Raw genomic sequence first — 26,683 nt, 5'->3', positions numbered from 1 at the left:
AATGTTTGACGACATATCTTCTATCTCAGCAAATTCATGGTACCGAAACTCGATGAGGGGAGGATCTCGAGCTTTGAGAATGGTTCTATCTAGAAACAGGGGGTCAATCAAAGGGGCCTTGCGTTTCACCCTACGAATTCACCAACTCCATAGCCCCGATCCCATCAACAGCACTGTGGCTCACGCACAGCCCAACCAGGAACAGACCACATTTAAACTTAGTCACCTGAGAGAGACATTATTGCAAGATTAACGACTATCCTCGTGGGATTTCAAGAGCAGTAAACAAACGTGATCATGATAGTAAACCAGAAAATGAATAACGAGGTATATTTTGATTGAAACCAAAAACAAAATCACAAAGGAGATATGCCTTAAATGGACAATAGTATAGCACCATTTAAGCTTAACAAAAGGAAGGAATTGTCGGGAAACCTGTGAAACAAGAGGGAGCGTCTCGAAGTATGTTAGTAGCGCCAGGGATGTCAAAAACCAGCTTGCCAAGACTGTGTGTCGCCGTCGGGTTCAGGCTCGGTAATATCTCCAATGCTCCCACTTTCCAATCAACGGAGCTGTCTGCTTCTGTGACATGGTGAGACGCCTAGCAAGGGATTAGTAATGGACAAGCAGTCTGCTTCAGCTTCTACATGCCACACAGTCAATATAATTAAACACTTAAACAAGTACTAAAATAAATAAAAAAAATTCTTTTTTTTTTAATCTGCAAAAGAAGTTGGTACATTGAGCACCGCCGGTAACTAGCCAAAATAAATTGTCACAGAAGTTCCAATAAATTTTTGAGCATGTAAGAATTTGCATGCCAGCTACACCAAATGACCTTTTCTGAGTTCTGACATTGGATTTAAGAGCACAAGATACATTCCATCTCCTTCAACCCTGATTATTATAAAAAAAAAAATATAGACATTAAAGCCAATTGTACGATGATAGAGCGCAACCAAGATGGAGGTATTCGCCATAATCATCTCTGCATTCTAATATTTTAAACCTCATTCCATCGATAAGATGTAATCAACTAGCTACTTGTCTAGGGAGAGGACTAAAATACAATTAGTTTGCGGGGGAAGGGAAAAAATGGGTCTAGGCTAACAAGTTACTAAAAATCTTAAATCTATAAGATACATTATACAGACCGAGCCAGAGATATCTAGACATGTACTTCAACAATCAAACCGCTGATTGAGATCATGAAGAGATGATCATTCAGGATTGCGTTCTATGATCTTCGGTCAGGGCTACGGAAAAGTAATGGATTTATTAAACAAGTTAAGCATCCTCATCTTTGTCCTCCTCTTTATCCGTATCCTCACCACCATCATCATCAGCTTCCTCTTCTTCATCACTCATGTTATTTATCACATCTGTGATAATATCCTTCACCTCTGCTTTCCTATGCATTAAATCCACACCAAAGTGGGTACCTATTACAAACAGTGGCCAAGTCAGCAAAATCAACAAGCAATATCTTTCACGAGTATTCCAGCAGTCCTGTGTACGTGTGTGTGAATATTACAAGGAGATACATACCAAGTTGCCTGAGAATGTCAGACAAAGTTGCCTGCACGTGACAGAAGGAAAGTAATTATGAATAAACAACAACTTATAACAACTCATAACGAATCCCATCTGACCAAATTCTTGTACTTACGGTATTGAAATCAACTTGCTTCAGAATATTAACTACAACTTCATGCATCTCCTCTCTGCTGGGTTCTTTCTTAACTTTCTTGCTATTTTTTCCCTTGCCTAGTATCATAGAAAGTGAACCATAAGCCAGTGTTCCTTTCATTAAAAAAAAAAAAAAAAAACAATCTTGCTGCGATAAAAAAGAATCCAGGCAATTGTGAAGAAGAATAAGGTAAATGGTCCTGACAGAACAGTCTCTCTTGGCTGTATCTATCTCTACAAAACATGGCCGAGTGGTGCACTACTGCTACGTAACTGGAAAAGGATTTATATCCTTTTGACAAGAGGGAAACTACAACCTTCGGTTGAGCAAATGAGTCGCAAAGATCTTGTAATTAAAGCATTATAACTAATAGGGCTTAAGCCTTCCGCAAGTGAATAATAAAGCTCAAATGCACAAAATGAGCTAACCCTGATCCCCCAACCACGAACTTTAAATACGAAATAATTACTATATAGGCATTTATCTTGATTGAAACTAAAATATTTTGATGTGAGCCCCCCCAAGAGAAGAGAGATTACGAATTGAATGAGCACAACAGACAAAGGAGAAATGATTAGTGGCAAAGTATTTTACCGCGTTCTTCAACCAAAACCTTTGCAGGGGCCTTGCTTGTTTGTTTCTTGCCCGAAGATTTTTCCTTTACAGGCTTCTTTTCCTCAACTTTCTGCTTTTTTGATGTGGCCTTCGGCTTTGATGGAGAGACAGCAGATTTGCCAGCATCAACTTTGTTTGAAGTCAAATTAGGTGATTTTTTTGTTGATTTTGTAGCAGCTTTAGCAGATTTTGCAGCAGATTTCTTTGTAGAAGAAGCTTTTTCAACAGATTTAGACCCAGAACCATCTCTTCCAGCCTTCTTAGATGACTTCTTTGGACTAGCCATTTTCTCTGGTGTCTTATCATCCTCATCTGACTTGTCTTTTTCATCAATTTCTTCTTTCGATACAGTCACATCACCATCCCCATCATGAGGACCATCCTTCTCGTTTGAGGTTTCAACTTTATCATCCTCTTCTTCCTCCATTTCAGGCGTATGTTTTCTCTTCTTTGTAGGCTGAGATTTTTGTTTCTAGAGGGAAAGTAAAAAAAAGATTTTCAATTAACAGCAAGGAAAAAGTTAGACACAAACTAGTAGACCTTGGACTTCAAACCACAAAGATTTGTCTTGTAATTACAGCCTTTTCATGATTAATAGGAATTGAAAAGTCTTGTTGTGATAGTTTCTTTCTGGGTAGGAGCTTCTTCATTTCAAATATATCACGTTTTTATATTGTATTCTTTACAAAACAAAGTCACGCATTTGAATTAGAACAAACTATAATCTACTATCAACTTGTGGATATTTGTATTCTAAAACCCATACACATGCTGGGGATTCAATATTCTAAGTTGCAATTGAACTATTTGGAAATTTCAAGGCATCAAACTCAAAGTAGAAATGAAAAAAAAAAAAAAAAAAAAAAAAAAAAAAAAAAAAAAAAAAAAAAAAATCAATGCCATGAAAGAGTGTCCAAATAAGACCCTATAAACAAAAGAGTGAACACCTTAGCGGGCACTTCTGCAGATTCCCCAGAACCAACTGTCTTGCCTGAACTGGCCCTCCGTCTCTTTTTGCCTTTCTGAAAATGTAGACAGACAACAAACCTTTAACAAGCTAACAATTAATGATACACAATACAATAATGATCGAGTAAAACCTGATCCTTGTCAGCAAGCAAAACATCAGTTGTAGCATGTGGTGACTCCAAAAATTCTAATAACTTGGCTGAAAGTTCCTCCTGAAGACAGCACCAAAGAAGTTAGTTTGAGACAGAACAAATAAATGCAATATATGCTTTAACTATTGGCTCATAAATTCTTGCCTTTTTTACAGTGGTCTTGTTTATTGGGATATTTAGCACATCACAAAAATCCACCAATTTTTCTTTGAAGCACTTTTCGAGCTTCTCCTTTACCTTTGATCTTTGTTTTTCCTGCCAAGAACACATGAACCAAAAAGTAAATACATATACAGCTACAAAATTGAAAATCAAGACCATTCAATTGACGCCATGTTACAACTCATAGTTGAAACACATTATATAATGATTCAATGCTTTCAAATACTAAAAGTAGTAAAAGCTAGATGATAAATTACCTCATTTTCAACCCAAACATAACCCGAAAACTGGCTTATATTCCTCTTCAAGGTTTGAGCCTGCATAAAATAGGCATTCCAATATGCACAAAGAGATTAGTACAAACATCCAACAAAATAAAGATAGTATGAATAACTATTGTCAGTTAATGAAAATATTGAGACCTACAAAATAGCTTCACCAAAATAAAGAATACTATTATCACCTTAGCTTTTTTTCCGAACAGAATTGTATGAAGTAGTTGCAGATTGTCGTCAGCTTTTCTCTTTGATAGTTTGAAAGCCACTAAAATAGTTTTCACCGTTAGCTAAAAAGAAGGCATATTTAAAAACTCAAAGTAGGTTTAAAGGAACAATTCAAAACAGCATTAGTTTTGAAGTCCTTCATATTGATTCTCACAAGATAAGACACAGGCATAATCAGACTTCTTAGTCACGGAAACACACAATTGATGAACCACTACATCGTTTTAAGCATGCAAGATCTATAATGCTTTGAACTGAATAAAAGCACACAAACACTCACATTCAACACATTTCATTTTAATAGGCATCTTAAACTCTTCCTCCAAGTTAATCTAATGTCCATTTATAATACACACAAAGTCATTAAATCAATTGACTTTCGAGGGATATGAGAAATTCATGGCAGTGGTGAATAGTTTTATCCTTGGATCCATAAAGTAACCAGGCTTTTTATTTATCTACATACAACCTGACCAATTTTGCGTTCACAAAACAGCCAACTACACTGTATCTTCTAATGCATGAAACTCCTACAATTTTAACTAATGGTCTTCAAAATAATTGAATTTGACTATTTGACCAAGCTACGGTGGCTTATCATAGCAGTTTCAAATTTTCCCGTCTGCAGTTGAAAATCAAACTTCAAGCAATGTGAGATAAAACACAGGAGAAAAGGGCCAAAAATGTTATGAAGACCATTATAAGAAGCTGGATCGGAGAGCTGATATAAAACAGCAAAATTCAACTCAACAGACAGAACGATCCAAGCATGAGACGAGGAAGAAATGCATCAGCCCAAAAATAAAAGTAAGAGATAATGTTAAATATAATAGCAATATCAGTCTGCACTGGACCGTTCGGGCAGATCAACAGAACACATAAAAATAGTAATAACCTGGACTGGATGAAGACGCGATAGTTGACAGAATGATAAATATAAGCGTAGCAGGAAACAAGGCCCACTACAATTACTAAATAACAAAGAGCATGTATTTGAATTCGGTGGAAAGTTTTATATAGCAATCAAGACATACCATTTGGAATATCCTTGAGAGTAGTGCCGCGGCCCTGAAACACAAGAAGCGCAATTATCAAAAGAAAAAATCAAGAAGTAAGAAAACATACAATGAAACACTAACAAACCTTCTCAATTGAGAGCGTTTTGCTTGCGGAAGACCTCCCCAACCTGCCTGGTGATGGCACGGAGAACCGCTCAACTGTTTTTCTTTCCCTGGCTGGCCTCTCAATGATTGGCGTGACCGGCTCCTTCAAACTAGAGTCGTCTTTTCCTTTCTTCTCAGCAGAATTTTTCCTTGATTTCGCAGACACCCTTCTAGCCTTTTTAGCTTCTGCCCTTGATCCCTTCTTCGTTTTTTTCGTTTCTTCGCTTTCACCTTCACCTTCAGTTTCAACCTCGTTGTCTCCTTCATCTTCCTCCTCTGCGCTGTCTTCGCCTTTCTTGTCAACATTTTCATCTTCGGGTTCGTCATTTGCAGCAGTGCCCTGTTCATCACCTAGTTGTTGAATTTCCGGCTTACCTTTGTGCTCCTCATCCTCCTTACTCTTTTCTACTTCAGCATCGCCATTTAGCTCTTCAGGACAGCGCTCAGCGCTTATAGCTTCTTCTTTCTCAGCTATGGCAGACTCTTCTTTTTCCGGCTTTAGGCCTTCGGAAGTATCTCCGTCCTTGCTCTCTTGCTTTTTCTCCTCGACAGGAGCTTCGTCCTCTGCTTTCTTGTCTTCTGTGTTCTCAGACGCCATGGAAGTTAGAGAGAAGAGAAAACCTGGAATTGTTGGGAGAGACGAGTAGAGAGGGGGAAGTCGAAGGGATTGAAAAATGGGTAGAAACCCTAGAAAGAGTAGCAGGAAGAAAGAAGGGAATGAGTAGTAGTAGCAGGGGAAGGAAGGGGGAGTGAAAACGCGTAGAAAAGAGAAAGAGAGATGGGATCGGAGAAATTGGGTTAGTTGTAGGAGTGACAAAGGCAAATGAAATCTGAGTAGGGCGGGGAGAAGAAGCGGGGAGAACAAGCGGGGTTTCAAAAATTTAGAACCCAAAAACAAAAATGTTAGCGGGCTCGCGCCTGCTTTTTGCTTTTTATCCCCTCCTGCTTCTTCCCTCCCGGCAATCCCCCCTCCAATTTTCCTTTTATTTATTTTTTTTTTTATTTATTTATTTATTTATTCATTAATACCAAATAAAATTCAGATTGGCATAACCCCATATATCTGCGCTGCCCACGTGTGCTTCTCGCTGTTACCAATACATTATTGCACTTTTTTATTTATTCTCACATTTCTGCGCAACATCCTATTGGTGGACCAAATTATATTCTTTTATTTAAAATTACTATATATCATTCATTTTTTCAATTTTGATTCATAATTTTTTTTTTATAGATTTTAAAGATTTACAAGCCCAAAATAAAATATCTATTATGTTTTTTACAACTATATGTATCTAAAACAAATTAGTTTGATAGCAGTTAAACCTTAAAAGACAAGGTTGGTTGGGTTGAGAAAGAATGACGTAGGGTGAGGGAAGGAGACGGCCCAATAGTTACAAAGGAGCAAAACAATTGTGGGCTTATGCAGAGCCCACACTCAGTGATACTGGGCCAGTACATTACTGGACCGTCATATAATTACGTGATACCGCGTTTTCTTTTTCTTTTTTTTTTCTTTTTTTTTTTCTTTTTTTTTTCTTTTTTTTTTTCTTTTTTTTTTTCTTAACTTCTGCGCTTCTTACATCGCAGAAATACTAAAAGCTACGTCGGACTCGGCTAAGCTCACCGCGCGGTTCGCGATGGACACCTCACAGCGGGAACCGAGTGATAGACGATTTCCAGACGAACCAGAGCTCGATCTGTACACCATTCCAAGTCACTCCAGTAAGTCTCTCTCCCTCTCTTTTTCTCACTCTATGCATTTTCCGCCCAATGCCCTAACCCTAGAAACTGGCCACTTCCTCTCCCATTTAGTCTCTCTTGGGTACTTACTAGGTAGCTTAGGGAATCGAATAAAGAACGAACAAGGCGGGAGAGTCTTTTAAAGTGGCACTGAATGTTTAATTAATTCTTCAGGTTGGTTTTCGTGGGATGAAATTCACGAAACTGAGAAGTCTGCTTTGAAGGAGTTCTTTGATGGAAGCTCAATATCAAGAACACCGCGCATATACAAAGAGTATAGAGATTTTATTATCAATAAGTACAGGGAAGAGCCTTCAAGCAGGCTTACATTCACCGAAATTCGTAAGTCACTCGTGGGGGATGTTAATTTGCTTCATAAGGTGTTTATTTTCTTGGAGACATGGGGGTTGATCAACTTTGCCGCAACTTCGGATGGTAACGATTCCGAGGAGGTGGTAGATGGAGACAGCCCTACAATTAAGATTGAAGAGGGGGTTCCCAATGGGATTCGTGTGGGAGCAATGCCGAATTCGGTCAAGCCAATTTCAGCACCACCTGTTGTGGAAGACAGTTCTATCGTTAATGGGAGTGGGTTTAAATCGCCCCCTCTGACTTCTTATTCAGATGTTTTCACTGACTTGTTGAAGCTGAAGATTTTAGTGTGTGGGAATTGTGGTCAGTCTTGTGGATCTCGATACCATCAATGCGCCAAGGTACTGTCATGCTATCACGTAAATGAATATTCCCATAGTATCTATTTGTAAATCTCCTTTCCATTTTTCCACTAATGGGTTTTCATGAGTGTCTAACTCTCGTCTTCTTATATTATACGTAGGATGGTTATTTAATTTGCCAAAATTGTTTCAATGATAAAAATTACGGGGAGCAGAGGCTTTTGGAAGATTTTGAGTTGAAGACCAAGGAGTTCGTTGAAGATAGCGTTAATACCGGAGCAGTGTGGACTGAGGCAGAAACTCTGCTTCTTTTGGAATCCTTTTTGAAGCATGGAGATGACTGGGAACTCGTTGCTCAAAATGTTAAAACCAAGACTAAATTGGATTGTATATTGAAGCTCGTGGAGTTGCCTTTTGGGGACTTCGTGTTACGTTCTGAAGCTCAAAGGAACGAGGCTAGAGGTCCCAATAACAATGTCACCAATGAAAAAGAAATTAGACTCTCTCCATCTAACAATCAGGAGGTTGCCGGAAGTGAAGACCAGGACATAAATGAGGACAAAGATGAAGAGAATCAAGGTCCTCCCAAGCGACAGTGCACTGCTTCTGTTCCAGATACGAGCAGTTCTCTGATGAAACAGGTAGGATTTATGTACCATGTCTTGTTAACTATCCTTTCAAACAAATACATTTTAACATAACTGCATTCTTTGTATAGAAGCGAAGTGAATTTGTTGAGGGTCATCTTTTCATTGCTGAATGGTGGCCCATAAAATGTATTATGGCTCGACTTTGCTCTCTAGTAGCTGATGTATAAACACATGTCCTATGCTATTAGGTAGCTTTGATATCAAGCATGGTTGGGCCACATATTATGGCGGCTGCTGCTACTGCTTCTGTTGCTGCACTTTGTGACGAAAACTTATATCCGAAAGAAGTCTTTGATGATCAAGATTTTTTTGTACCTAATGGATTGTGTTCTGCGGCTTCCACCGAATCAAATCATGAGGTTGAGAGGTTTGTATTTTTGTTTGCACTTTTCATTCTTTGGCCAATACTTTTTTGATATCTGAGATAAATTTATCTGTAAACTTCTTCCATAGAATTCTCGATAACAATGATTCAGTGCCGAAGGAGGAGAGGCCTCAATCAGGTACTTATTGTGTGAACTTAGAAGTGCTGAGTGATTATATATAGTTTTCCATTTTGTCGGACCATGTTTTCAAATAGAAAAACTACATATCTGCTGAACTTAGGATTGTTTGCGTTTTTGGTGTGGGTGGTTTAGGTGTCAATGCTAGCTCCCTTTCTTGTTTTATGGTTCAGCATTTCGGTTCATTACTCTGTGTCTTGCCTTTAACCTTAGCTTAGCTATCTGTACTTCCCCTTTAGGTGATATAATGGTAGAGGACAAAGATGACATTCCTTTGATCTTGCGAATTAGAGCTGCAACAGCAACAGCACTTGGCGCTGCTGCCGCACATGCAAAATTACTTGCTGATCAAGAAGAGAGAGAAATTGAATATTTGTTGGCGATAATGATAGAAACACAGGTAACCATTCTCTATGAACTACACACTCCTAATATGAAAGTTCCAGTTAAACATGGTCGATTGTATGCGAAGTGATAAACGTTTACTTCCCGTAAAAAATGGTGGACAGATGAAGAAGATGCAACGCAAAATTAAGCATTTTGAAGATCTGGAGGAAATAATGGAAGCAGAATACCCTGTGATTGAGGAGCTAGAAGATAAACTGTTGATGGAACGGGTTAGTGTGTTGCAATCTGCATTTGATCTTGGTATCTCTAGGTGGAAGGATTACCCTTCTGTGAGATCTTGACCACTATTCTTGTACTCTTTACTTATTATACACAAAGTCTGTCTGTCCCAAATGATATCATTCGATGTAATGCAAAGAAAATATCTGTATCTTGATCTCACGTTAAAGATTATTCCACACTCGATGTCTGGTGATGTGAGAGAATTTTCGTTGCTAACTAAGAGTCTAAGAAGATATGGATATTGGCTGTAGGTGATGTTGATGAGACCATACTCCTAAATTCTTCAAAGTAAAGTCTTGGATTCTGAGTTGATCTTAGTTAGTTTAAAGCAAAAACCTTTGTTTTGTTCGCGAAAACAACATTTAGCAGTCGGGTTCGGTTGAGGTAAAGTTGAGCGTGAATATGAGAACTACGAGTACACATTTGTCCAATGTATTTTAATAAAATAATTCGGGACTCAGAACAAATCATCAAAAATTCAATTAGAGCCAATTTGGTATTTGTGGAAGGACAGACCATTAAAACCAATGTAACTTAATGAAAATTGGACAATGAATTCAACCTAATTTAAATACGAAGATGAAGGGGGCGGTAAAAAATTGCAATTTTCCTAAAGACAATATAACTATAATTTTTTTAAATAATAATAAAAGACATTTCTCCTATACTCTCCCGCTGCACAGACACAAAGTGGAGGGAAGAACAAATTCGAAGGCCCTAATTCCCGAGTGAAGCCACGATGCCCAGAAGGCGCCTTCGACTGAGCTGTTCTTCCGATGAAGACCACGAAAACGAAGACTTCGAACATGATCCTCAGTGCCCAGATTCCTCCACCACCTCTCTTCAGCCTCCCATTATCGACAATCTTAACTCTCATTTTAATCCCAACGTTTCTGAGCCCGTCCAACTTTCCGACGACGACGACGAACAAGATTTTATCGATGTCTCCGAACATCTCTCGCCTCCCTCTCCGGACTCTGATCATTCTCTCCGTCACTCGCCTGAGCCGAATCCTCATGTCGCTTCCCGCGAGCCGTCGTGTCCTGTGAGCGAGTTCCTTCGGGGACTTGGTTTAAGCTTGAAGAGAGAGTGGCTGGATGCCTGTATCCGTGCCCATCATGGGTCTGTACCGGGTTTTTTGAGCCTCAACCCAGCAGAGAAAGGAAAGCTGTGTTTTGAGCAGTTTTTGGTTTCTGATATGAATTACGCGGGTGCTGGTGTCCTGCCCGAAAATGTTGATTCTATGCATCTCGTTGATCTCCCTGGTCCATACGTACTGCAGGTTATTTTTGCCGGTTCTTTGAGTTCATTCCCTTATATTAAAAATTTTCCCTTTTATTTGTTGTATCTAAGCTCATTGGCAGCTTAGCAAAATTTCAGATATTATAAGAATGACCTACGGCTTGAGGTAGGCGCAATTGTAGAGTCCTTGCTGAGTTGTTTTCCATGTCAGGTCGATGAGATAGTTAACATCAGTTGTCCTCTAAAGGGTAGATATCAGACTGCCCCTGCGAGTATTAAGAGGTGCCTTAAGCTGTCTATGACGGATGGTGTTCAGCGAGTTTTTGGCATGGAATACAGGCCTATTAAGGGTCTTGAAGTTTTAGCACCTGCTGGGTTGAAGGTTTCTTAACTTTCTCAATCCTCGATCAATTGCTCTTTTCTTTCCCCAACTAGGTTTAGGTGCTTCTAGAATACTTGATTAGTTGATGTAGGGATCAATTATTTATAGCTTTTATACAGGTAGTGATCTGCAATGTAAGTGTACGGCGTGGGGTTCTAATGCTAGTTCCTGAAGCTTTTGAGGTTCTAGGAGGTCTGGTTGAAGAACTGGAGTCAGCTCGGCAGCGTCTGGTTGATGAAGTGAACAAGCCACCTAGAGGAAGGAGGTAACGTTGAGGCCAAGAGTACAAAGTTTTCATGGATGATTTCCTTTTCCACTGTCTAAAACTCGTTCTTTTATCTTTTGACATAGATTGCTTACAGACTTCAAATATGCACCGTGTACTTGTAGGGTCGAATTTGTTTCTCTTGGTCTTTCTCTTGAGCATAGCTTATTATGGCAGAATAATTCCATGCACTGTATTCTGTTATCGTAATTTGTGATTTTTATACTTGTTCAGAACGAGGACAGGCGTGGTTCCTCCCTTGGCAACTAGAGCCACACATGCCGCATGGCCATCGGACACTGTTCCAGAGCCCGTGCACTCTAGCAGAATAGTGGATACTGAACCTTCTCGTTCAGACCAAGGTACTAATCGGTTAAATATTCTCCTTCCTTTCTTTCCGGGACAAAAGAAAGATTTTTTTACATTGTTAACTGGACGTTGAATAAGATAGCAAACCTGGTATGATGTTCTATATGTCGGATTCCTGGACTTTAGTGACCTAAGCCACTACTACTTTATATCTTGAACTGGACAATGTTATCTAGTTTCAATCTCTTAATATGTTGCATTTCTGTTCTAGTCTGTTTCAACTATTGATACAGACCATAGTGGGGCAAAACAGGATGGAACAAGAACAGGAAGAGATGGAAGAGGAAGAAAAATGGATATCCACTCTTAATTCATCAATACCCAATTCATTCTGAAATAAAAAGCATTATAGAATTCAAAGTAGGAAGAACAAAAATCCTACTAGAATCCGATGCAGATCTCAGGGTCAATTACACTAGGCATTTGATATTTGTCCCTGGATTAGCTATGAGTACTGGCCAAGTTTATCTTGGATGCAAGTTTTGTTTTATTTATTTATTTGGTCTGGAATTTCATGCAATCTGTGTAAACTGGAAAGATCTCTGTTGTTTTGGACCGTGCATTCTTCCAAATTTTCTCTGTTTTCATTCTTCTTATTTCCAGAAATCAATATGACACTGGTGCTCATTTGACTATCAGGTGTTCACATGTTCCATAGGGGAAATGAAGCAGTCACTGCTCCAGTTAGTGATGCATTTACAACCCCAGTCAGCAGAACAAATGCGAATTCTGAGCTATCTACTAATTTTGTTTCAAATGTTGAGGAGGTTCATTTACATTCGGTTCCCAGTTGTAGAGCTAGAACTGTGTCTACTATTATGTCCAATTCAATAGAGGATACCAATACGGTCAATTCGATAGAAGGCACCAATATGGTCAATTCCGTAGAGGACACCGATATGGTTGATATTGAGCATCCACTCATTTTATCTGGTGATAGGGAAATGCCTTTCACTTACTTGGCTAGTTTGTCGGCTAAGTGGGCATCAGGGAAGGAAAAATCTCCATCAGTTCGTGGAAAAATCAAGGTAGGAAGAAAAGTTCATATTTCATGACTAGATGACTAAACACTTCTTGTTCCAAAAGAAAGCAGGACATTTTTCTTGTATGTAAAAGCTGTAAGTTCATTGTTGAAGCTTAAAATTTAGTTCATCAATCCGCTGGTCAGATTAATTGTTAGATAACTAACTTGTAAGTAATACGGTCAATATATGTGCAACTTATAGACAGTATAAGATGAACGTTCAATCTCATTCCTGTTTATCTCGAGTAGCACTGCTGAGGGTCAAGGAAATCCCGTACGTGGATGATGTGATATAATTGTAACTGGAAGCATGGAGTTGCATATCTGGCTGATCTATGTATAGAATTTGATGCTCGAGTATGCTAAGCATGATTTGTTGGAAAGAATCTTTTTTGTTCCTTTTGACTAAGTGCTTGCAGCCTGCTCATGTTGAATTGTGTCGAGCATAATGAATGAAAGTGAAATATGTAAATGGGATTTAATTCTCTTTATGTTACTTGCAGTGCTTTTTGACTGGTGTAAAAGGATTTCAATTCAGGCAAAGGACAACATACGATCTACATGCTTATGTTGATGACGGCAGCCTCATTTCTGAGGTCCTCATTGATCACGAGGTGAGTCAAATACCATAGAGATCATGCTTACCCTAGTTAAGGAGAACCGTATCTGAACATTTATTATGCTGACTATTAGGCTGTACAGCAAGCGATTGGCCATTCTCCCAAGGATGTTACAGATGCTCTTGGTTCTTCTGATGTCAAAGTAGTGAGTGGCATGAAGGAGGCTTTGAGACAGTTTCAAATTTTCTTGGTAAATTTTGAGGTAAATTGATGGCATTAAGTATTTCCTCCCCTCCCGCTAACTTGAAAACATTATGCCTTTTCTGTATTTGTGAGTATACTTTTAGTTAATTTAAGAATCGTTATCTTGTTTCATCAAAGGGTACAATGCTGGTTGAGATGAATAGAACGTCTTCTCTGCCAGTTGTCCTTGAGATGGAGGAGGGTTGTCTGGAATCTGATGCTTGGTTGCTTTTGAGAAGACTCGAATGTTCGAATGCTGTTCAAACCAATGAGCATGCCCGTATAGACCCTATAGATGTGTCCCCTTAATTGAAGGCGAGAAGAAAGGGGTCTTGAGGCCAACGGCATTTAAACTCATTTATATCACAGCCTAAATCTTGGACTGGGGATTAAGGCAGTAAAGCTTCTTTCGAGCTGACAGAATCTTGTTGACAGTGACAAATGAAAAGAGCTTGATGGGCCGCAGATTCACATGAAATCCTATGCGATGCGGTCCGGTTGGATATAATTGCAAGCGGAATCAATGGTCTTATATAGGTCGTCATCAACACAGCATCCAGAGGTGGAACGAAGTCATTATTTTTCCTCGAAGCTTTACTCGGCCCAGTGGTCAGAGGAGAGCCTAAACTGATCAAGATTGGTATTCTTGTTGTGGTGGTGTGTTCATTTTGATCTAACCTATCAGGTTACCCATGGCAAGGAGAGAATTGGTAGGCAATCAACCCGTGTCGACAGGACAAGTGAGCCGTGGCAGAGCTTGTAGAGAATGCTTCCAACGCTACTACAACCAGCACGGTGACATTCGATATTTATCGATTCCTTCAAATGCTTGTCTATTTTGTGTACATGCTCAATAGAAATTGAAGTCATGAAACAGAGACGATTTTCCTGTGATTGGCACAACATATGCTTCTAATAAGTTCTGTTAGTCAGTCGATTCTAAATAAAAACATTCATTTGGCTTATGATTATTAGATGTCGGATAAACGACACAAATCATTGTGGGATATATGCTTTTACACTCTTTAAGTTTTACTCTTAAATATCAGTTGATCCGTCACATTCAGGTATCATCTTTTGTCTCTTAAAATTGTAAGGAAGATTTTTGCCGACGGTGAGTTGACCGGTTGTTGGTTCAATTGAGAGTGTGAATATAGTTTAAAAGAGTTGTTGTATAGCCGTGTGAACAGAAGCTTTATAAAACCAGGGGAAAAAAAGAGTTGCTCCATTTACAAATATGCCCAATACAAGTTCTTTTTTTACACAACCATACGAAAACAAGAGACAAAAGAAGTCAAATCCACAAGGATGGTCCACCACGAAGCAACCAACTCTTCTTTACAATAGCCTTCTTCATCAAGATTCCTGCCCCCATCCTTCCTAATCCAGTTCACATAAGGACACAAGAACAGACATCTTATTAGTGCACTTGTGGAAAATGACGAAGAACTTCTTTACAAAAAGATGAGTGAAATTAGCTCACAATGGCGAGTGTAATCATAATTATGAAAGGAGAAGGGGCGCAGAAAACTCACTATAATTATGTGAATTAGTGATTCTTGGCTTTGGCATCAGCAGAATTGCTTCCCATACCACCATATTTCTTTATTTGCTGCCTCACGAATCTATCATACAAGAAAGCTGCACCTTTGAACTGTGGCAGAACCAGCCACGCCACAAATACTAATTTCACCGAATACCAAACTGGTATCCTGCAAATTTCAAGCACTCCCTCAGTTTTTTAACCTAAATATTGAAGTAACGACCAAAAACCCCATCTGATCTCTCAACCTCAGTAAATCTTGTAACTGAAAAGAAAAAAAAAAAAAAAGGGGGAAATCATCTCGAACTAGCACTGACCACTCTAATACAGGCTGAAGAACCATTTCCATGAGAGTAAGAAAGGAGTAGATGATCCAATAAGCCAACCACTGCTCATCGTCCAATTTGGATGTGCTTTCGATGGCTACCACCGACGCATAACTGTTGTTTTGCGAACGATTCAAATCAAATCGAGACAACATAGAAACACAGCATCACACGGAGAAAGAGAGAGAGATGAACTTACAGTGGATACAGCAACATCAAAACTGGCCTGCGGGAATCATCAACAACGAAAATTACAAACTAATTAGCCATAAAAGACAAAACCAACATCCAAGTTAGGAGGGCGTTCCGTTTATACTCACCCGGAAAGAGTATGAAGTTGGGTGACCAACGTCCAAAATCTACTCATTTTCTACACGAAATCGGGGGCTGTTTTCTCTGTTCGGGAGGAAATAAAGGAGGAGGAGGAAATGGGAATTGTACCGGTGATTGGGCAAGAGGAAGAGGAAAGATTTATATAAGACCTGAAAAGGACTAACACGTGGCATCAATAGAGACAGCATCTAATTCTTCCTTCAAGGCGTGCCTGTTAATTTAGCACCGCCCTTCCATTAATTAATACGCTCAAACCTCTGTCTCTCGCGCATTAATCAATGGATTATTAACCTAAAACATTAATTAGCATAACTTATTCATATTAATGGCCTGAGCTGCCTTCCCCGTGTTTAACGCCACTGCCACGTGTTCCTTCTTTTTACGACTCTCGTAACACCTTTTTGACCAACCAAAACCAAACCAAACCCAACCAAACCCCGGCGGTTCGCTCGTCATCCAATAAATTTATATTTACTTAAATATCTCTCTGGTTCTAGAGGCTTCGATTAGTGTCTTTTCCCATTCTCCTATTTTAATTTCTCTTCTTTATTTTAAAAAAATCTAAACCAATTTAATTATAAATTTATAATTGGGTGGAGGGTTAGGATTTATGACATTAATTATTTTATACCAACCATCCTAAAAATAATATATACGATACGATACGATAATGTTTTTATAACATCCATCCCTTATACATTCATTCCATCCAACAAAATTCTATACCCTACATCACCGAGCAAGCAGCATTTGGGTTTTCATCGCTGAACATCTGAGGTGGATACTCGTACCCTATCACCCGCGCCGGATAGGCGTCCACCGCCATGTGCGCCGCCGGGTACCCTATGCCGTCCATAATCGGCGCCGGATACGGATACATTTCCATGATATACCTTGGCGGGTAATAATGATGTTCGTTCTTCTTCACTTCCACCACCTTTGGGTCTTCTTCTGCAGCCGTCTCCCCATCGCCAGCATCGGCGCCCCCGGGTATCTCTTCCACTTTACTTTCTTCCTCCACCTTGTTCTCACTCTTGGCACCCTCACCCTCACCCTCACCGGAGCTGGCTTTCTTCTCTTCTTTCACTTCGTTTGCACCATCGTCCGAATTAGTCTCCGGCGCAATTTCCGGCTCTTGCTTCACAATCGCCGCGTGTTTTCCGGTTCGGCGGTGAACATATTCAACCAGCGCCGCCGGATCGATCGCTCCTTTCACCGTGACCTGCGAGCTTTTTAGATCTGGGTCCACCGATTCAACACCTGACCCATTGATTTCCAACCACAGATTTTAGAATTAAAAATGAAAACACTCGGGAACTACTAGTGGAAAATTAGTCAAAGAATCAACTTTTTTTTTAAGTTAAGTTATGATATATATACAACAGAAGATCCATGCCCATCTCATATCCAAATCAGATCGACTTTGAATATTCAATTCCCAAAAAACGAAAAAAAAAAACGTGAAAGAAGTAGTAACTAAAATTGAACCTTTCATTCTGTGTATCCGTCTTTTGATTTCTTGAGCGCAAGCCTCGCAGTGCATGTGCACTTTCAACACAACCGTTACAATCTGAGGCTGCGAATTAAAAAGTATCAAATGAAATGAAATGGAATCCAAAAGGGAAGAACACAAGAGACGCAATTAATACAAGTGTAGAATAAAACCTCTGGTTTGTTGTCCTCTGTTTTGGGCTTCTCTTCGGGTGGGGGGTTCGCAGCAGGGAGCTCGGGGACAGGGGAGATCAATTCGACCCGTCTGTGGCTTTTCCTCTGTAGCCTCCCTAAAACCTTGAGCGGATCGGCCTTCTCTCCTTTCACCACCACTTTATGAGTTCTACAATCTGTGTCCACGCTTTCAACCCCTAAAAGTAAGGAAAAGAAAAGCTCAATTACTCCTCTGTTTCTGTACTGACTTGGGTAAGTGAAGAAGAGGTAAAGAAAAATATGTAACCTTCGAAGCCTTTGAGGCAGCGGCGGACCTTGCGTGCACAGCCTTCGCAGTGCATAAAAACGGTGAGGACAATGTCCTGAGGGGGTTGAGGAAGAGGCTGCTCTTTCATGCCGTCTTTTGGTTCTTCCGGTTGTTTCTTCTCCGGTGGCGGTGGGTTCTCGGTCTGGGGTTCTTTATTGTCTTGATCAGGAGCCCCATCCTCTGGTTTTGAATCCGCCGGTTTATTGTCCTCCTAATCAACAAATCCAGACAGTAAGAGAGTTAAGAACACAAAGCAAACGCAAAAACAGAAGAGAAACAGAGTCGGGTCAATTACAGACCTCTCCCATTGGAATGGATAGAGCTGGAGTTTGAGAAGAGCGGGAAGTAGTGGAAGCTCAGAGATGAGAGTGGGTTATATGAGATTGAAGAAGAGCAATGGGTTTTGGAGGAATCCAGATCCCAAACTCTATCATCATCGTCACCATCCTGGAGTGACGTGGCTTTTTATAAAGGCCACGTTCAGCTTCAGCGTCGATATTCACGACCCAAACTTGGATCCTTCAGCAGGGTTGTGTTGGACATTTCACCAACTTAGCCCAGCCGTACATAAAAGATGTAGCCGAATACAAATTCATGGTTAATTCAAAACTATTAAACACCAAACACAGTAAAAGTAGAGGTCCCACACAGGCGTCGGTTGGGTTCCTCACCCAAATCTGGATCCAATTTTTGTAGGACTCTTGTAGCCTCTAAAAAATTATGAGGATTCATTATCCAGTCAGCATCTGAATTTCAGGTCTCACACCAACTTAACTTAACTTAATCAAGGGTTTAAAAATTGAAAAATTAAAGAGTTTTAAAGGCGTATAAATAGAGGAACCCAAAATGTAAAAGAAAAAACATTTATTGGCGTAATAAAGAATTTAGGGTTCCTCCCAGCTGCTCATCATTGCGTCATCTCTCGACCATTATTTCTTCTCCAATCTTATTACTCCTCAATCGATTCCCTTCCCACGTGGGACCGCTCTCATCCATTTTACTTTTATATTATTAATTACACATATTCAAACAAAATTAAAATTCTGACTCCTAAATTAAATATCCGCCTTTCATCTCCCTTTCTTAATTATTACTTTCCGGCTCATATTTAATATACCATTCAATTCCATTTTATTTTATTTTTTTTATTTTTTTTATTTTTTTTCCAGATTTCAACCAATAAATTAAATATAATATATGTCAATTACGGTTATCTCCTTCCCCACAATAGTTGAGGTGTTTTACAATAATTAATGTAATTAACAACTTAAATAACACTCCATCTGACCATAATTACGAAGACAAAAGTGGTTCGAAGTTCAATTATAATAAAAAGGAAACGTTAATTTGAACATGATTGTGAATTGATTGTAAGAAAGTAGGTTTATGAAAATAAAAGAGGTTGATTTGAATTATATATTATAGATTAAGGTGTGATGTAACCCACGGGACAAGATGGGAAATTAAATTTACCCGACACAAATTTGAGAGTTCCAATATGTGTAGATTTTGCATTTATTTAAGAGAAAGGAAGGAGACAAATGCAACTAACATCTGTTTGGCTGATTAAGATGCACCAACTAAATCCACCTCTCTATCACCTCACAAATTTCTTCCATACTTTTTTTTTTTAAAAAAAAAAAATTATACCGAGAATATTCAAAACTCAATACTAGTTAGATTATTTCTAAATAGAAGTCCATCACACTCATGATCCAAAAAGGGAAAACGAGAGTCACGAGGCGAGCCAAGGACGGAGCAAAGTACCCAAAGGGCGGATGAAACTCTAAACAAGCTATGTGATGAAACAAAGGAGGTAGTGAGTGTTTGTAATTGAATCCTCCATGGGTTTACAGACAATGTTATTTCCCATTGCGTGGCATGATAGATAAGTTCATAAAAGGGGACGGCAAGCTTTCCCTAAAATGGGAAAGATAAACCATCAAACAGGATGCTTTAATTAGGACCACCCCTCCAAGGTCTCCCTTTTAAAAAAAATCACTTTAAATGAATACCTTCTCTTTACACGCAGACACCCATAGTGACTATATCAAGTTTACACATCACCCTACCATTTCTAGTTTCTTTATGCATCTGGGACCCACCGCATTGAGTTACGCCATGTGGCACCTTCTGATTCGCTTCAAGTACGGGTGACCGTTCTGATTATTATAAGATAATACGTAATTGATATAACGCCACGTCACGTCCCAAAGCAAAACAAGGCCCATGTGGAATTCTGTTTCCCTTCCCAAAGAGGTCCAAGTTGTTGGCCCATGGGCCCTTCCCGAACAGGATCAAATTGGATATGGTAACCGTTTAAATTTATTTCAAGATTTCATTTTTTTTGGGAGAAGTGAGTGACTAATTTAGGGAATAATAAAGACAGTCCAAACAAAACCACGACCACTTATATCATATCATGCTAATGTTGAGAGTCGTGATTTCTAATCGTTTGTTTAGTAACTACGCGAGTTCTTTACTTCAAATCAGAACTTGAACAAACTACATCTCCAAAACTCCAAAGATCACATACTTGTACAGTATGGCATGGGAAGAAGCAATTAAGTTCAACAAAACAGTAACTAAAGTAAGCAGAGCAGAGTGGTATGAGATAAACACACCTTTTGTTTTTTTGTACACTTGAAGTCAAGTTGGAACCAAGAGAAATGGTAATCGTTCCTCCTCGTATGCTCCGAACTCTAAACAGCGAGCTGAAAATATTAGCATAACAACCGAAGCAATGGCAAGGCAAGCTAAACCCACTTCCCACTTTCCTATTCTGCACCTATTCCCAATTTCCCTCTTCTCACCAACGCTCGCCCTCACATTTTCTTCTTCTTTCACTTGCGGAGGAGCAAATGATCCTGAAGAAGAAGAAGAGGAGGAGGAGGAGGAGGAGGAGGCAGAGGAATAAGAGAGACCGTTTAAACAGACGGGAACTTCTTCTTCTTCTTCTTCTTCTTCTTCTTCTTCTTCTTCTTCTTTGCCCGTTTCTCTGTTACGGTTATCTTGGCTCGAATCGGATGATTGAACCGATGGAGCGACGATCTGATCCTGAACAAAACCATTCCAGTAATTCCCGTGCAACAACTCGGTATTTAGGCCATGACCCATGTCGACATCGTCGAAAGAAAGCCGTCGGCCCTTGAACTTGCCGACACCCATGGCGGCCCTTCGTTCTCTTAGAATCTCATCTTCAGCCAATTCGTTGGTTCGAATCTTCCAGGTGGATGAAGCGGAGAATGTGGCGGTTCCGTGGCGGTGGAGCGAGGAGATGAGGTCGTCTTCTTGGGGCGAATCGTTGGGGAGAGGGCGCATTGTTGGTGAGGGAGAGCGGCGGTTAGAACAAGTTTTTAAATTGGAACAATTGCTGATTTGAAGAAGAAATAATGTGTCGGGAATTGAGAGTGGGATTGATTGGAAACTGCCCACGATCAACTCCCCATCTTCTTAAATTGAGTTGGTCGTTTGAATTTTCATTTTGAGTGGCCGTTGGGATTTCATCCGCTGCGCGCCACACCTATTTACACCTTTTCCTCATTCCCACTTGAATTATATAACATCAACTTTATACTAAAAAAACACATTCCATGGAGAAATTAACCCTTTTTTTAGTTGGAAATTCTGAAAACTTTTCATTCATTATGTTTCAAGCTCATCTCGAGCCTCCCCTCATGCACCCGCTTGCTCGTGCAAGTTGTTCTCAAATAAAATGCCCAAATTTATGGGGTACTCCACAACTTTTTAGGAGTTGATTTTGGCTTGTTTCTTTTTATGTAATTAGTAAATGGTTAATGAAAAGGAAGGCAAATTGAGTTTGGGTTCATAATTGAAAAATGAAAGAATTCAACGTCCTATTTTATTTGAGAGTCCGTATTTTGGCTCTCGACCAATAAGATGTGATATTACAAAACCCAAATTAAAAAGATTTAATAATAATAGAAATTTGAGTTTAAAGAAATTTGGCAAACCATCATTAATTATTCCTTCTTTTGTCATCAAACTTTGGGGGACAAACTGATTGCAATATTCCCCTCACCTACTTTTTTGCTCTACTTTTTTTCAATTTCCTTTTTGTTTAATTATTTCAAGAAAAGCAAACAAAAAAGAAAAAGAAAAATAATAAATAACAATTTGTGGGCCGACTGATCGTGTATTGGGCTCGGCTTAAGCCCATTCATACTTTGCTTTGCAATTATTTACTTCAAAAAATGAAATATTTATTTATTAGACTTAGTTTTTAATTACAAAAAATTAAATTTGGGTAATTAAACGAAATTTATAATTTTCTACCAAAACCTTATAATATTAATTAAAACATGTTTATATTTTATTATTAAGAGAGCACAACTAGCCATTAAAAAAATAAACACAATAGAGAATGAAGGTTTAATGGAGATTTTGGAATTTAATAGTTGGGTTAGGGTCACGTGCCTTGACTCTATTTGAATAATGATTTTAAAATTAATTAAAAAAATGCAATAAACCTATTTGTTTCTTTTGTCCTTTCTTTTTTAAAAATATATATATATATATATATATATATATATATATATATATATATATATATAATATAATGTATTTTATTCTCTATGTTCATTAAAAAATGGCCTCCACATTTTCAACTTTTTATCTGTATCATTCCATTTAATTTCTTATTCCCCGTGACTAATAATTAAATGAAACCCACACTATTTTATTTCATTGAAAGTTACAAAGTACTTAAAAATATTTCAACTAGATTTTAGTATGATTTTGAGTGATGTAGGGTTAAACATGAAATTATTGTATGATCCTAAAAATAGGATGTTTTCATAAGATATGATTCATAAATAGGAATGTTAAGGGAAGGACAAAAGTATATAATCAATCAATCTGATTCCACCATTGCATTGCATTGCATTGCATTGCATTGTTTAAGGGAAGAAGCTGAAATGGGTCACCTGACATTGCCATTTAAACCTTCCTCTTTACTTCTTTTTTGGTGGCTGGCTGGGGTTCGCCATCTATCCATGCTTCTCGCTCTTCTTATTCTTTTTCAGCTCTCATTTTAGTTGCATTCCCCATTTTTGTTTCAGGCACTGCTAGATGCTGCTGAGCTGAGGATCGCCCGAGCCCATAAGGAGGATAAGGGGGTTTGATTTCAAGCCGCCATTAGAAGCAACTTGATAATCAGAAGCTGAATGCAAACAATTACTTAAATCTCTTAGTCTGGAAGGGTTTTGGTATATACATTTGTTTTTCCTTGCAATTTGAATCTTGCTTGGAACCCCAAAAGAGAACTGCCTGCCTTCACCACCATCCATTTTTGTATAACTTTCTTCCTTTTCCTTAGTTTGCAGAACGTTTGAAAGCAACAAATAGCTGTCTCTTTTAATATCAACCTTTCTCCAAAGAGTGGGAAGGTAAATTCAGAATAAAGTTGGCGGCTCCTTTTGGCTATTCATGGAGTTTCCTTCAATAAAAGTTCTCTCCACCTTTTTTGCAACACGCCCATTTTCTCTGAGTATACACTGAAAGGTCTTCAATCCCTACTGCTAAAATTGACATCTTGTTGACAGGTAGAACCAGTGATTCTTCTTGAGTAACCTACTACCCTAGCTTTTCATGGGGGCTTTCCCCCTTCTTTTTTGGCTTTTTATTTCTTTTTTCCCTTCCCTACGAACTTTAGTTGTTTGGTGGAATCCTTGTCAGTGAGTGAATGGTTGTAAAATAGCATCCCATTTGTGTTCTGCTGCTTTACTCTGCAACTACTCTCATCCATCGTTTTCTTAACTCTCATCTTATTTATTTTAGTCTTCTGACTTCTTCTTCTTCTCTAACCCTCCTCCAATCTACTTGGAGTAACATCTTGTTGGGACATGCAAATAACTGTCTTCAACATTCTTGTTCTTCCAATTTTTGTATTCTTGTTGTCTGTATGCTGACTAGCGGGCTCTGTTCTTGTAATTAAAACGCTCCAGTTTCTTGGGGATTCTTACTGTTTTATGTCATCCTTTCTTCAGATTTCTGTGTTCTTCAGTAGATGATTATATATAACGTATGCATAAAGTCATCAAAAGAGTGATTTGAACTCTGGAAAAGGTGTTTCTTTTTAAGTGGGAAGGAAGCGAAGAACTGAAATATTCTCTATGGACTGGAACTTGAAGACCCCATCTTGGGATTTTACTCAATTGGAACAAGATGTATTAAAGAACCTCAATACAATAGGTGCATCCAGCAGCTTTGTTGAAGATAGAACGACTTCTGGGGATTTCTCGATTGATTTGAAACTGGGTCAAGTCAGTAATCTAGGAACAAAATATGCAGTCAATGAGCCAGGAGTGTTGAAAATGGAACCTTCCAAGAGGGCAAGAGGATCCGGGAATGGGGCTCAGCCTTTGTCATGCCTTGTTGATGGATGTGTTTCAGACCTTAACAACTACAGAGATTACCACAGGCGCCACAAGGTCTGCGAGCTCCATTCAAAGACTCCCCAGGTTACAATTGGTGGACGAAAACAAAGGTTCTGCCAGCAGTGTAGCAGGTACACTTCAAATTTATTTGCTGCTTGTTGGCTTTCTTATAGTGACCTTATTTGTCCTACACACTTTCAACCATTCTGAATTCCATCTCTAGTGGCTTAGTTTCTCAATAACAGTTCAACACTATATAGGTTCCATTCACTAGAAGAATTTGATGAAGGAAAGAGAAGCTGCAGGAAACGTCTCGATGGACACAATCGAAGGCGACGAAAGCCACAGTCGGACTCCCTATCGCGAAGTATTTTGTCTCATTACCAAGGTTACCTCTGGCATTTGCCTAATAAACTTGAAGATTTTCCTATATGCTTTTGATATGTTTTTGATATGGATCCATCTTTATGTTCTATAGAAATGCTCAATGGGGAAAAAGTTTCTTTTGTTATTGGTAAAGTATAAATTCTTCCAGTTATATCATGCCGTATTCTCTGCTTTCAGGTTCCCAACTGCTACCATTTTCTTCCTCACATGTCTATCCATCTACAATTGTTATGAACCATTCCTGGCGTGGAATTTCCAATACTGAGATAGATCCAAGGCTTCATGTTCAGCAAGAGCCAATCCACTTCCCTGATAAACACGACATCTATCTCGGAGCATCGTCGAACGATAGCATCCATAAAATTGAAAAGCAGGTTGCATTTCTGCAAAGTGACAATCCGGGATCTTCGGTTGGCCTGCCCTTTGTCAGGACCGTTGATTTTTCAGAAAATGGAGGCAGTCGGAGCAAAATGTTCTATGACAGGTTTACAACTCCAAGTCCAGGCCATGAATCGGATTGTGCTCTCTCTCTTCTGTCATCTTTGCAGACACAGTCATCCGGGATCGGTTTCAACCAAGCCGAGCAGGACCGTCATCTTATATCCTTCCTGCAGCCATTAGATGTGAGCTTAGGACATCACAACAGGTTGGAGACAGTTAGTTCAGTACTGAATGGCTGTGTGAGTAATGCTGATATGAATTGCTCAGGAATGTTTCACGCTGCATCGAATGATGGAGGGAATGAAGCTCCCCCACCATCCCTTCCCTTTCACTGGCAGTAGATTAACTTCAGTACACACAACTGATCATCTTCTTATTTAACTGCTGCCTGTCTGCTATGCTTGTGAAGCTTAACAATGGTACTTCTCTCATTTCATCTTTGGTTGCTTTATGGACTATTTTTCTTACATACTGTCTATGTCTACGCAACTCCTTATTTTTGTGTCTCTGTCACCCTCAGGCATCAGTTTTTTTTTCCTTTGAGCTCTTATTTTTGTTTGAATTCCAACTAGAAATGGGGTAAAAAAAAGGCCTTCCATTTCCATTAGAACCAAGAAGAGAAAGCTATCTTTTCTTCGTTGTCGTGGGACCATGGGAAATGAAAAGGTAAACGTCTCAATGGTTCCATAAACATCTCAATCCTTCATGGGACCATGGAAATCTTGTCTTGGTCCCTCCTAGAATTGGGTTTCGTTAAATGCTCTTTCATTTTCTGGATTCCAATTGTTCATACAGTTGCGTTAAAACAGGTGTTGATGTAATCACTTGTCTTTCTAAATGGATGTAACTTCTAGGATTGGAATGGAAGGAAAGTTTATAGAGATCAATCATGTAAATCAACAATTACTGAAAGAAAAAGAAATTATAGAACTGATCTACTTCAGCTACAGAAAAAGAAATCAACACTTTCTAGTTCCTCTTCGGCTCCACTTTTGAAGAAGCAGTGGCCTCCTCAGAGCATCCAGCAATGAAGCATGTGAAAAGATATCAACTCAGAGGCCCTGCATCTACTCTGTCATCTAAAAAGGCAGTCAAGAAGGGGCATAGGTCTAGCAATACCAAAGGATCTGTTTAATGAAAGATTCAATGTAATAATAACAAGAACTAAGAATATGGTTTCAGATCCATGTTGAAGGAGAAAATGAAAGATAAATTGTAATGCTAGTACGAAGAAACAATTGAGACAATCGTCGATATTGGCACGGCTCAATCAAATTAAAAGACCCAATTCAAAGGAGATTTGATTTGATTGAACCGTTCCAACATCGACACGATACTAGAAAGCAAACCATTGATAGGATCTGTTTGTTTTCGTCACAACCTGCAGAACTTGCTTTGCTCTCTCAGGATGGCATCTTGGAGGTAGAGGAAAAGAGGAACACCATGTCTAGACAGACAGAAGTGGTTAAATATGGAGGAGATAGAGAAATTTATAAGTGGAATGAGCATAAGAAACTAGAATGGTTGGGATGTCTATATCTTTCTTTCTTTCTCTTATTATTTTTTGTCTAAAGAAAAAGTTATCTATGATCAGGTCTTCCACGACTGTAGTTGGTTGGGGCTGATGACTTTGTCACAAGTGCCATGAGGCGGCCGGTTCCTCGGCATGCTCATTGCTGAGGGCTTCCACTTTCATTTCTTACACAAGAAGACTTGACCCAAACAATCATATGTTGCCTTATAC

At 39.1% G+C, this 26,683-nt stretch overlaps 6 protein-coding genes across 8 annotated transcripts; 3 read left to right on the top strand and 3 right to left on the bottom strand.

The window, feature by feature from the left end:
- Positions 1-887: 887 nt before the first annotated feature.
- On the bottom strand, positions 888-6,187 carry LOC111779933 (DEK domain-containing chromatin-associated protein 1-like). Its single transcript, XM_023660135.2, has 11 exons — positions 5,235-6,187; positions 5,126-5,159; positions 4,052-4,131; positions 3,846-3,905; positions 3,571-3,681; positions 3,406-3,486; positions 3,253-3,327; positions 2,285-2,777; positions 1,670-1,767; positions 1,549-1,579; positions 888-1,442 (listed from the first exon to the last, which is right to left on the bottom strand). Exons 1-11 carry the CDS (start codon positions 5,850-5,852, stop codon positions 1,288-1,290), a joined length of 1,836 nt encoding a protein of 611 aa, XP_023515903.2. The 5' UTR covers positions 5,853-6,187; the 3' UTR covers positions 888-1,287.
- Positions 6,188-6,809: 622 nt separating this feature from the next.
- On the top strand, positions 6,810-9,613 carry SWI3A (SWITCH/sucrose nonfermenting 3A). The gene is made up of 7 exons (XM_023660862.2): positions 6,810-6,979; positions 7,172-7,710; positions 7,833-8,312; positions 8,510-8,688; positions 8,775-8,824; positions 9,064-9,224; positions 9,334-9,613. Exons 1-7 carry the CDS (start codon positions 6,895-6,897, stop codon positions 9,511-9,513), a joined length of 1,674 nt encoding a protein of 557 aa, XP_023516630.2. The 5' UTR covers positions 6,810-6,894; the 3' UTR covers positions 9,514-9,613.
- Positions 9,614-10,109: 496 nt separating this feature from the next.
- Positions 10,110-14,504, top strand: RMI1 (recQ-mediated instability protein (DUF1767)). Its single transcript, XM_023659841.2, has 8 exons — positions 10,110-10,736; positions 10,908-11,078; positions 11,198-11,343; positions 11,578-11,705; positions 12,352-12,740; positions 13,240-13,350; positions 13,430-13,558; positions 13,678-14,504. The coding sequence occupies exons 1-8, from the start codon at positions 10,194-10,196 to the stop codon at positions 13,846-13,848; spliced, it is 1,788 nt and encodes a 595-aa protein (XP_023515609.2). The 5' UTR covers positions 10,110-10,193; the 3' UTR covers positions 13,849-14,504.
- Positions 14,505-14,748: 244 nt separating this feature from the next.
- Positions 14,749-15,881, bottom strand: HVA22E (HVA22 homolog E). 3 transcript variants are annotated; one of them, XM_087119520.1, is made up of 5 exons: positions 15,729-15,881; positions 15,608-15,634; positions 15,400-15,522; positions 15,075-15,251; positions 14,749-14,988 (listed from the first exon to the last, which is right to left on the bottom strand). In XM_087119520.1, exons 1-4 carry the CDS (start codon positions 15,773-15,775, stop codon positions 15,089-15,091), a joined length of 360 nt encoding a protein of 119 aa, XP_086975646.1. In that variant the 5' UTR covers positions 15,776-15,881; the 3' UTR covers positions 14,749-14,988; positions 15,075-15,088. The 3 variants fall into 3 exon arrangements, with proteins under 3 accessions (XP_086975646.1, XP_023515539.1, XP_023515540.1); XM_023659771.2 differs by having other exon boundaries at positions 14,749-14,919; XM_023659772.2 differs by having other exon boundaries at positions 14,749-14,915.
- A 497-nt stretch (positions 15,882-16,378) lies between these two features.
- FP3 (farnesylated protein 3) lies at positions 16,379-18,170 on the bottom strand. The gene is made up of 5 exons (XM_023661127.2): positions 18,013-18,170; positions 17,693-17,924; positions 17,407-17,603; positions 17,230-17,317; positions 16,379-17,001 (listed from the first exon to the last, which is right to left on the bottom strand). The coding sequence occupies exons 1-5, from the start codon at positions 18,019-18,021 to the stop codon at positions 16,469-16,471; spliced, it is 1,059 nt and encodes a 352-aa protein (XP_023516895.2). The 5' UTR covers positions 18,022-18,170; the 3' UTR covers positions 16,379-16,468.
- Positions 18,171-22,611: 4,441 nt separating this feature from the next.
- On the top strand, positions 22,612-25,447 carry LOC111779743 (squamosa promoter-binding-like protein 13A). Its single transcript, XM_087119599.1, has 5 exons — positions 22,612-22,713; positions 22,795-23,277; positions 23,722-24,242; positions 24,372-24,499; positions 24,676-25,447. The coding sequence occupies exons 3-5, from the start codon at positions 23,848-23,850 to the stop codon at positions 25,278-25,280; spliced, it is 1,128 nt and encodes a 375-aa protein (XP_086975725.1). The 5' UTR covers positions 22,612-22,713; positions 22,795-23,277; positions 23,722-23,847; the 3' UTR covers positions 25,281-25,447.
- Positions 25,448-26,683: the final 1,236 nt, after the last annotated feature.

Source organism: Cucurbita pepo, chromosome 18 (genome assembly GCF_057944985.1).
Source record: "Cucurbita pepo subsp. pepo isolate OVF chromosome 18, ASM5794498v1, whole genome shotgun sequence".
Classification (NCBI taxonomy): domain Eukaryota; kingdom Viridiplantae; phylum Streptophyta; class Magnoliopsida; order Cucurbitales; family Cucurbitaceae; genus Cucurbita; species Cucurbita pepo.
The sequence above is the reverse complement of the archived record's forward strand: the minus strand, read 5'-3'. Positions and strand labels throughout refer to the sequence as shown.